Source organism: Cheilinus undulatus, linkage group 1 (assembly GCF_018320785.1).
Source record: "Cheilinus undulatus linkage group 1, ASM1832078v1, whole genome shotgun sequence".
Taxonomy (NCBI): domain Eukaryota; kingdom Metazoa; phylum Chordata; class Actinopteri; order Labriformes; family Labridae; genus Cheilinus; species Cheilinus undulatus.
Window position 1 is genome coordinate 45,181,983 of NC_054865.1, and position 11,524 is coordinate 45,193,506.

Consider the following 11,524-nt stretch of genomic DNA (forward strand, 5'->3'; position numbering starts at 1 on the left):
TGAGAAACGACTACGAACTGGCAGCATGAAGAAAGACATACTCTGACTAAGTACACAGACAATCAGAGGATGAGGAGGCACAGGGACTGGTAGTCAAGGTGGGGCTGATACAAGCAGGAGCATGGAGAGGGTCTGGGGGGGCTAATGGTGCTTAAACATGTTGCTAAGCTCTTGCCTTGCCTGATTGGCCTGATTGCTGATCATTCATTGAGTTTGCTTTGCCTTGTCTGGTAAAATTCTTAGTAAATATATACATTTACAGGTGTTATAAAAATAAAGTTATTATGGAACTCTAATCAAGAAAAAGAGATGACATTGACAATCAATCAGCTAAAAACAAATTGTCTCCAGAGGACACAAAGCCACGATACATGAATTGAAGATTTGTTGTAACACAGGGATGCCACTGATTGGATAAGAGGAAGTATTACTTTGATGATCTCCTTCCCAAGGATGTGGCGTTTCACTTTTGCATCCACTGCAGGAAACATAATACACACTACCAGCTAGCATCTTAAAGGACATCTAAATATTCAGTTCAGTAAATTTCACTAAATATTTAACCAGAAACATCATGACATCCTTTCATTTTTGTCCACACATGAACATTTCAGAATTTTCCTTTAACAGAGAGTCAGTGTTATCCAGAACAATCAGACAAGCTGTGTCGGCCGACACGCCCTTATCATCCCCTGGGATCAGGACACGGCACTCAAACATCTTGTTGTCCTCCAGTGTGATCCTGTTCAGTTTCAGGTCAGCTTTTCCCTTTGCAACATCCACGTCAACAGACACTCGACCTTCATATTTTTGTTTGATGTCAGTTATCTTCAGTGGGTAGAAGTGTGTGAGAATCGGGGTCTGTGGGACAACAACAGCATTAGAGGAGCATTTTAAAAAAGAATGGAGAACTTCTCCTGACATCTTATCATTCGTGTTGATGAATAATTATTTAGTGAGTTATGATCTGACAGAATCATGCTCATACAGTATTCAAACACAGAGCAACAGTCTGACCTGTTTAGCACCAGCTTGATCTTCCTTCACAGACCATGAGATGATGACCAATCTTTTTATATCGGCCGAAGTAGTGAAGTTGCAGGGTAATGTGATGTTGTCACCCCTGGCATGCTTATAGGTCTCTTGTGGGATGTTCACCTGGAGGGCACCAACACCAGACAAAACTGAAAGTTTGGAAAAAAGACCAAGTTAACTCTTAGAATTTGTCCACCATGTCCTGTCATATATAAAAATAAGTAAACTGAGCTCAAGTAGACATAGTTACCAAAACAATCTGATGTCATCACAGTTACTGGGTGTTTACCATCAATGAATCAGCAGCAGAACATGAGATGAGTACAAATATCATATTAACCCATCCCAGGCCTGCCCATGGAATTCTAGGCCCTTAAAAAACCCAGAGAATGGGCCCTCCCCAGATCAGTAGCATTGGTGCTAGTGTCTTGGCTAAAAGTTCACTATATGACAAATGGTAACTGTCTATAGCCGTCCACTTTTGTCCCCTTTTTTGCCTTAATAACCTGGGTTTTTGCCACTTTTTGCCTCCTTTGGAAAGCTTTCAACAATACTTTTTTACAATTTTTCACCCACTTTTTTGAACAATTCTTTGTCTTTCTTGACCCATTTTTGCCACGTTTAATCTTTTTGCAGCTTTTTTAGCCCATATACATTACTTTAGCCACCCATTTTTGTCTCCTTTTTTTCCACTTGTTTCTTTTATAACCTACTGTTGCCACCTTTCGCCAATTATTACCACTTTTGAAACTTTTTTTTTTTACCATTTTCTGCCCAATTTAGTCACCTTTTTCCCCACTATATATCATATTTTCGTCTTTTTTGGCATTTTTTTTGACACCTTTCACCAACTATTACCTTTCATTTATTTATTTTCCAAGTTTCACCACTACACCCATTTTTTCCCACTACTTTTTGCCTTTCTTGAACCATTTTTGCCACTTCTAATAGTTTTTAGTAGTTTTTTTTTACCCTGTAACTATGGTGGCCCTGGAGGCCAACAGGATTAATATTTTAAAAGTGCAAAATAAATTTAACAAAACACAAAAATATTTCACAAAACACAAATACATTTTATTTCAATATTTCTTTGTTTTGCCAATTTTTCTTTTTTTTTTTTTTCTTTTTTTTTGAGATGTATTTGTGTTTTGTGAAACTTTTGAAAATTAATCCTGTTGGCTTTCTGGGCCACCGTCTATTACAGTACTAAAACTGACCATTTTGCTCACTTTCTTGGTATTTCTTGCATTTATAACCCTTGTTGCAACTCTTGCCTATTGTTGACCTTTTGCTAATTATCACCATTTTCTGCCTATTTTTGTCACTTTAATCCCACACTGGATCCTATTTAACTCATTTTTTTTTGCCAGTTGTTGAAACCTTTCACAAACTATTATTAAGAGGTTTCTGGGTCCCAGAAAGCTCTCCCCTTTATGAGCAGCCTTGCCCCATCCTCCTAACCACAGGCACACACTGGTTTTAAACTTTTAATGCTTCTCAATAAATCAACATTAAGATGAAACTCATCACAGTTCAGACGACTTTGTTATTTTTAAAGATAAATTGTTGTTGTTTTTTTTTCTAAATCACGTTTCATACATTATTTGAAGTGAAATGTAGCCTAATGTTTTCTTATCACATACAAAAATGTTACTCTGTAATTTTGGACTTTATGAACAATTTGTGAACAGGTGTGGCAGCTAAGCAGGACGCAAAATGAAGAAGCCTTATTTCTCACAGAAATACTCACCCAGAAACAGCAGAGCCAAGCTAGAAATCCTCCCCTCCATTTCCTCGTTTGTTTTCTCAGACTCTGGATGCGGCTCTTCTCTGTGATGCTGTCTTGTCTGAAATTAAACGAAGATGTGGAGTCACTCGGTGCATATTTGCATTGAAACCTGTCAGCGTCCTCGAAATGATGCAATTAATGGGTGCGGCCACCGCCTCTGGATGACTAACAGTTCTCTCAGCCAATCAGAGGCTCCTGTCATACAGGTATTCTTTACCTGTTTACTTAGCATTTTTCTGTGTAAGTTTGTGTGGGTGGTGCAGCTAAAAACTGAAGTGTGTTGTTGGAACAAGAGAAGCAATTTCCTCCTGTCAGACTGATTCAATGTCAATTTAGGACAGTCTATTTGGCTATAATCTGGTGGCGCCCACGCAAACATGGCTGAAAGAGAAACAGCGTGGCTTTCATGAACTTATTTACTGCACATCTTCTTTAGACCTGTTAAACTGCTGAACAGGAAAACCTTAGAATAATTTCATTGACCTCTAGCTGATTTCAGAGTCTGGTTCAAGCCTCACTCTCAGGGTTGCCAGGTCCATTTCACCTTGGGTTGACCTGGTTTCACCTGGGGTGGTGTCCTCCTGGGTTTCCTCAGGTCTGCCATGTTTGCGTGATGTTGGTGCTTGTGATCCAGCATGAAAGCGTTGTTATGACTGTTTTCGAAAAGAATCCAAAGCCGAATTGTAGGTGGGGGATAAGAAGTGTCTCAGTCCGCCGCCTCTGTTCAAGGATGGTTTCTCCAGTTGAACAAAGATGGCCTCCTTGACACCTCTTTCAAACCAGCGGTCTTCACTGGCCAGTATCCCAACATTGCTGTCCTCAAAGGAATGTCATGTATCCTTCAGATGTAGGTGAACAGCTGAGTCCTGGCCAGAGTTGGCTCTCCTGTGTTGGGCCATGCGTTTATGTAGTGGTTGTTTTGTTTCCCTGATGTCAGAATCCCTGCATTCTTCAGTGCATTTCACGGCGTATACCACATTGCTCTGTTTGTGTCTGGGGGGTTTTGTCCTTAGGGTGAACTAGCTTCTGTTGCAGTGTGTTAGTGGGTTTGAAGTGTACCGGGATGTTCTGTTTCTGGAAGATCCTCCTGAATTTCTCTGATACTCCAGACAAGTATGGAACAATGCTATGTCGCTTGTTGTTCTCTTCTTCCCTGTTGGTCACCAGTTTCTTGGAAGACTTGACGAAGGCCCACCTGGGGTACCCGCATGTTTTCAGGGCTCCCCTGAGGTGTTGGTGTTCCTTCTTCTTGCCCTCCAACCTCGTCGGTATCTTCTTATCCCTGTGCTGAAGAGTTCTGATGACACCCAATTTGTGTTCCAGTGTATGGTGAGAGTTAAACACAAACACAAACATGTGTCCGTCAGTTATGGACTTTCCACAGCAGATAAAGCAGCAGTTCTTGACTGGCCTGCACAGAGTCCTGACCTCAACATGATAGAACACCTTTGGGATGAATTAGAGCGGAGACTGAGAGCCAGGTCTTCTCTTCCAACATCAGTGTGTGCCCTCACAAATGTGCTTGTCTTCTGGAAGAATGGTCAAATATTCCCATAAACACACTCCTAAACCTTGTGGAAAGCCTTCCCAGAAGAGTTTAAGCTGTTATAGCTGTAAAGGGTGGACCGACATTGTATTAAACCCTATGGATTAAGAATGGGATGTCACTTAAGTTCATATGAGAGTCAAGGTGGGTGAGCGAATACTTTTGGCAATATAGTGTACATAGAACAGTCTATCTGGCATCTCAAGCTAAAGGATTTCTACCATCACCCACCTCTATTCATTCGCATATTTATCTTCTCTGTTGAATTCGTGGATTGTGCTGAAGTGTCCACAACAGTGCCCCTGTGGCATTTAACTGCGCCACATCACCACCAGCAACCTGCAATGGAAGGTAATTGTTGGAACTGAACATTTCCGCTGTGTGAAATTAGCCTCTGATCACTGAGCAAGCTTCACAACTTTTCCTTGGCATTTATGTAACATTTTCTAACCTTTTCCTTTCGATAATGATTCTCTTCTTTTCTCTCTCCACAATGCCAGATCCCCTTGTTTCCAGCCATGAGCAGGTAAGTCATTGTGAGCATGTCATGAGTCTGAACCTTTTGCTCCATCATAATCCTATAACCATCCTATTTCATCTCTTGTACGTCTGACAGCCCTGTCTTATCTCCACATGTTCAATCTGAACCCTAAGATATTGTGGGTTTTCTATCCCATAGAATTTCCCTTTGGGCGCTTTACAAAGCAGAGATAAACAGGGTTTTAAGGTGTTCTTTCTCATTTCATTCCCTGCTGGTTTGCCTGGGATTGCTGCTTCTGTGTTTGTATTTGTGGTGTTTGTGAAGACACATATCATTGCATCACCTGCAAGAGGTCTTTCATGGATCAGTTTGCTTCTCAAGTGCCGGCTGAAAGCCTATAAGCCATTTTTATCCCTGCTACCTGTGAAGTTCAATTATTTTGAGAAGTCTAAGGGACGTCACTTTCAGTTGGAACCTCCTGGGGATAATGAAGAAAATCAGGTATACTGGATTAGTCACCACATCATAGCCTGACTTGACTCACTCATTAATGCAGCTCAACTGCTCTAGGCTAGATGGGAGAAAACTGGTTAAGTTTTTTTTTTTAACTTATATTTTATTTGTTTTATTTCAATAACAACAAAGGCAAAAAATAGAAACATACAAACAAAGCCTGGGGTCAGAAAAGAGTAGTCCATTTTGCCTGGATTAAAGTTGTCCATTCTTTTCATGTTCTGTGAACAGATTAAAAGTTGGTCCATTTTTCCAGCTTCCGGGTGCTTGAATCTTGTTGCAGCTGCAAAGTGTGTGTAAATTTCTCCATATCGTATATTTCTTCCACAATGTCCAGCCAGTTTCTCTGATTAGGGGGGGTCCTCCTTACACCATTTATTTGTTATAGCCTTCTTTGATGCCACTAGAAGTAAGTTTTAACCACAATTTTGCATGACTTCAAAATGTGGTCTATAAATTCTCTTACCATATTGGTGTTAAGGGGTCCTATTTCTTCTGGCCTGAGTGGGAAGCTCAGGCTCAGTGGGAAGCTACAGTGCCTTTATAATATCGTGCCATTTTCCAGGCCTTCATTCCAGGCACGTGTGTGCTGTGCTTCTAATTTGTCTCGCTGCTGTCACAGCCCTTTCTTTCTTCAAAAATTTTACTGTAATCTCCCTAAAAGTGACTTGAATTATTGTATAGAGCCTAGCCAGGAGAATATCAGAATAAAAGCATTTTTACAAACAAGGTGAGTTTTTTCAACACAAATGTCGAATCAGGCTTTTCTTTTAAAAGCACATATAAGACTCTCTTTTGATCATTTTTGGCTCAGAGATGCTCACAGAAACAATATGCAAGCCTTCTGTTCTTCTTTAAATACTCAGTGAGTGACAGGGTGGGAAATTACAACCTGCCACCAGACAAATGCAGGTATTTCTGTGCAGTGTCAGGTGAATTTGCTCAACCGACTAGCCTCCGTGGCAGGTAAATAAAAGTAACAAAACAGAATGACATTTACAAACCTTCTAGAGCCAGCTGCCGAGAAGCATCCCCACAGCATGATGCTTCCACCACCATGCCTCACAGTCGGGATGGTGTAGTTGTGGTGATGTGCAGAGTTTGGTGTCCTCCAAAAATTGCATTTTGTCTGATTGCTGAAAAGCACCATTTTGGTCTTATCAGACCAAAGAACCTTCTTCCACTTTACCACAGAGTCTCCCACATGTCTTTGGGTGAACTCTAGTCAAGAGTTTTCTTCAACAATGTTTGTTTCTTTGCCACTCTCCATTAAAGCGTTGACTAGTGAAGAACCCGGGCAGCAGTTGTTGTATGCAGAGTCTCTCCCATCTCAGCTGCTGGAGCTTGTAACTCCTTCAGAGTAGTCATAGGTGTCTTTGTGGTTTCTCTCACTAGTTTCCTTCTTGTGCGGTACCTCAGTTTGTGAGGACGGCCTCTGGGCAGAGTTACACGTGCCATATTGCTTCCATTTCTTGATGATGGATTTAACTGAACTTCAGGGGATGTTGAGTGTTTTGGATTTTTTTTAATCAATCTCTAAACTTACACTTTTCAATAACCTTTTCTTTGAGTTCCTTGTGTCTTTATGGTGTACTAGTAGCCAGGAATACTGATTAACCATTGATGGATCCTCCAAAAACAGGTGTCTGGAATAACACTCCCACTTTCCAGCGTAACCTTTATGATTTTAATAACTCATCTAAAATAATAACTTTATTTATATAGCACTTTTAAAAACAAGTTTTACACAGTGCTTTGGTGTGTGCAGAAGCAAACAGAAGCAGCAGCAGAATGTATGCTCAACAATAACTTGATTATCTTGCCTCTCAGTTGAAGTTTAGTTGCAGTGTGCACTAAATTTATTATTAAATTATGCTGCTTGGCTGGTAAAAAAAAAAAAACAACAACATTGAATCCATCAGCCACAGTGGCAGGTAGGTTAAGAAAGTTAATCTCCAACCCTGGTGAATGAAATCAGGTGCATTGAAATTTGAAATTGCAAATTTAACATCATCAGTTAAAATTAACACTCCGCTAGAGTTTAAACGGCAACCAATAATAAAATGTTGAAATAACCCTTTATAAAGTGTTGACATTTCAACAAAGCTAGTGTTAAGTAAAAAAGCTCATAGCATAAAATAGTAACACTTCTCCAGGTGAAACAAGTGAAAGAATAGCTGTAAATCAGACATCTGGGTGAGACATTAACACTCGTTATGAAGGGAAATCAACAATGTGGAGTTAATTGGAGAAAGTAATAGATTAACACTTACTCTTGTTGAGCAATAACTCACTTGGTTACAACTCACAACAGTTAAATGACTCTTTACTCTTTCAATTCTAATGCTAAAACTTTCACTTTTGATTTTGCTGTGTAAGGGGGTTCTTGTGCAGTCTTTGCCGTTTGTAGGACTGTATTCTACTGGGCAGAGATCTCAGATGCTGCTCCCAGAATCTTTTGGAGCCACTCTTCCAGTTTGGAGCTTACAACAGTTGCCTTCACGTCCCACATCATCTCTAGCTGTTTTTCACCCCTTAGAATTCCTCAAGCTTCTTGTCTTCTTGATGTTGCTACATCTATCACCAGTGCCTTCCTCCTCCTCAGTGTATCTGGCCACCTTGTCTTCCAGCTGGATCTCCGGCCCATACTCGGCACAGATGTTTCTATGTACTGTGGTATTCCATGTATGCCTTGCCTGCTAGCATCTTACACAGTGCTCTCTTATGCTGGACTGTCTCAGTCCACAACCTGCACCTGGGGTCCTGTCTGATGTGGAAGGACCCTGCCTCTATTGATCTTGTGCTCAGGGCCTGTTCTTGTGTGGCCGTGACTCGTGTCTCTGCTATCCTTCAGCCCAGCCTTCTAGCTTTGGGTATGTTTTTCTGCTATCAGCCATGTCTTCAATCAGTCTTCATGTATGGCAGATCTTCCTCTGTCTGTCTGTCTATCAAATATAGATATATAGAGGTAAATAGATGAAGGTAGACACAGAGATATACTCTAGATATAGATGTTGTAATTTAGATAATAGCAGTTCACCAGCCAAGTACAGTCAGAGCACAGTATAACATGGAAAGTCTTAATTTTACCCTGCATTAATTTTCCAGGAGGCAGTCTGTTGAAAATACATTTATTTTCTAATGAAAACATATCTATATTTATCAGAGTCATTTCTAATGGCAGCTTAAATTCATACAAACTCAGGGAATAAAGCACAGACTGTAAAAGGGTAAAGGGTCTTGTAGCTTATCACAAAAATAGCACATAAACCTGGATATAAAAAAGCTTTTCAGATGAACAGCAGGGAAAATAAAAAAGATGCAGACGAAGCATGATGGTGATGATCTTGTTCATTTCATTTGTGCTCAGATAGACTCAGCTGGTCCATTCACTGACTAGGGATTTGTTTGGTAACAAACGAGGGAAAGAAATCAAATCTCTTTATTACTCCTGTATCTAAAGATCTTAACTTCTTGAGGAATAACTGTCTTTTGTCGATACATTTTTACAAGGAAGGATTTAAAATGTCAAAACTAACAGGACAAAGCAATTTAAAGTAATTCAGCTTCAGTAAGGTTTCAGCCTTTTGTGGTCTTGGACTGGAAACCAGAGGGTTGCTGGTCCAAGGCCCAGTTCACTTAGCAAGTACTGCCAAGATGGAAATTAGCAACAACCACACAGGGCAGATAGACTGTTTCAGATATCTGTTTTATGGATATATTTCACATTGACCTGGGAAACCTTAACCTTGCAATTCAGATGGATTCGCCCGTTTCCGTGTTTCTTACTGGGAAATCCATCTTGCAAAGCTCCCATCTGAACCGTTTGAGCCCAGTTAGAAAGTGACAGGACCAATCAGTGTCGAGGGACAGTATTTTTGGACATGGCAGAGTCGTAACATATGCAAGCAGTGAGAAGAGGCCGGCACAATTATGGCGGAAGACATTAGCATGGATGATGCTCTCAGAGGTGCGGGCAGGGCTGGACTCCATGAGAGTCTGTGCAGCTGTGCACGGTGGTTAAATTCTTCATCTTAAATAAAGAAAAACAAAATGAGACAAAAAAAAATCCCCTTCCCTCAGTCTTAAAAATCATGCAGCCTGTATCAGACTCTTTTTAAAAAGCCTGTTTGCAGTGCTGAGGTGCTGTTGTGCGCCTTTTAAGATGTTCCTCTCTGCTCTAAAAAGACTTCAGTGTACCATATTTAAGTCATTCATTGCATCATATTACATCCTTTCCTTGCTATATTATAGAAATATCACGATAAATTAGTGAAAATTTGTATTTTAAACACCTAAGTAAGTAAATATTGAAAATGAATATATATTTTTTTAAATTTCCTTCTTTTTTCCCAAATGTCTTGCGGGTCAGGTGACACCTGCTGGTGGGCTGGACTTGGCCCGCAGTGCAATTTGGGGATGGCTGATGTAAGTGATAGGATGCAGATAAGTTACTTAAGAGTAGGCTAATGTTATCTGTCACAGTGTAGCATTACTTTGTAACAGTCCTGCTTTGCTAAATAATGTATTTGTGCATGTTATTAGCATAAAAGTATGCCTAAATAATTAGTAAAATTCTATTTCCCTAAATAGCTCAACATAGAATAATATTCTAGTATTACTGTAACATGCTAATGATGATTATGACTTGCAAAATGCTAGAAATATATTTAATGGTGTAAGACTCACATTGCTTAGTTTTATTGTTGTTAATTTAATGACTGATTAACCTTTCAGAGCAGATGGATACACCTGTTTCCTTGTTTCTCACTGGCGAATCCAGGGTTTCCAAGTCTGTGTCTTAAAACCAGCCCAATGGCCGATAAAAACTAGCCCAAAACCAAGCCCAGTGCTGAAATTCAAAATAATGCAGTTAAACCTCTGCCACTCTGCATATATTGCTTGATTGGACTTTGTGCTTCTCTGTGTGTGGTGTGTATGTCTGTGTGCCATGTTCCATGTTTTCCTGCCACTCTGCTCTTTGTTTTAGTTGTACTTGAGTGTAAATGGAGTAGTTTGTTCTGCTACATCAATTAAATACTCATACACAAGATAAAAAAAAATGGGGCTGCTCAACCCGTGGACAAAGAAATCTACCTGCGGCAGTACGTTGAAAGTAGCCCAATTCCATGGGAAAACCGTGGACCTGGCAACCCTGGGCAAATCCATCTTGAAAGCTCCCATCTGAACCGCTTGGGCCTGGCTAGAAGGTGACAGGACCAATCAGTGATGAGGGGCGGTACTTTCAGGCGTGGCGGAGTCGTGACATAAGCAAGCAGCAACAAGAGGCCGGTGCAATTATGGCGGAAGAGATTAGCATGGAAGCTGCTAAAGCACCAGCTTTATCAGAACTTTATGACATTTCTTCATTAAAAGAAGAACAAAGAACAGCAGTGAGTAGTTTTCTTTTCAAAAACAACAAAAGTCGTGCACTGACATGTCTACAGTCACCATGGTTTGTGTTATTCCTCGGTAGCTGCGCACGCGCACCTCTGTCACGGCTACGTCACGTGTGTTGTTGCTCTGATTGGCCCGTAAAAATGTGACAGAATGTTCATTCAATCACACTCTGAGTTTTTTTCAAATCCTCTGCCCTTTCCAAAGCGCTTAGTATTGAAGGTTTTTACCCACACTCATGAAATCGGCAGGGGGTTATGTAAAGGATTCTGTATCTTTCTATCTTTCTTTGTTTGTTTGTATGTGTACAAGATAACTTGACAACGGAAAGTCGGATCTTCACCAAACTTTCAGGGAATATTGGGATGGTGGCAGAGAAGAATCAATGACATTTTGGTGATGATCCATGAACCCGTTCGGTTTTTCTCGGACGTCGAATTTTGAACACCATAGTAATCAATGGGAGTGTGACTTCCTCGGTGGCGCTGCTTCGACATGGGTCTGCCGCCTCAGATGGCCATTCTAGTTTTTTTTTTGTTTTTTTGGGGGGGGGTGTCAGGTTAATGAATGATATGCTGTGCTATGAAAATATAACCTGTTCAGTGACTGTAGTGTTTTGGAGGCTGTGGCTAATGAACAGTAGCACACATGTCAACCTGTCTTGAGCAGCTGAGTTTTAATTCATATATCACCCCTGGATATTGGCATATTTGCCATTGTTTCTTTCAAATCACACCTAGTAGGCTACTGAACTTTGAAATCC

The 11,524-nt window shown here is 40.5% G+C and overlaps 1 protein-coding gene across 1 annotated transcript; it reads right to left on the minus strand.

Annotated features, from left to right (window-relative positions):
- Positions 1-585: 585 nt before the first annotated feature.
- On the minus strand, positions 586-2,840 carry LOC121504780 (cell surface A33 antigen-like). The gene is made up of 3 exons (XM_041779876.1): positions 2,786-2,840; positions 1,018-1,184; positions 586-861 (listed from the first exon to the last, which is right to left on the minus strand). The coding sequence occupies exons 1-3, from the start codon at positions 2,823-2,825 to the stop codon at positions 586-588; spliced, it is 483 nt and encodes a 160-aa protein (XP_041635810.1). The 5' UTR covers positions 2,826-2,840.
- Between the last annotated feature and the right edge of the window lie 8,684 nt (positions 2,841-11,524).

Bases quoted from the DNA above. Each gene is read 5' to 3' on its own strand.
- LOC121504780 (XM_041779876.1), bottom strand. From the start codon at position 2,825: ATGGAGGGGAGGATTTCTAGCTTGGCTCTGCTGTTTCTGG. The intron at 1,185-2,785 runs GTGAGTATTTCT...CCAAACTTTCAG, and splicing joins CTTGGCTCTGCTGTTTCTGG to TTTTGTCTGGTGTTGGTGCC. The intron at 862-1,017 runs GTCAGACTGTTG...GTTGTCCCACAG, and splicing joins ATCAAGCTGGTGCTAAACAG to ACCCCGATTCTCACACACTT.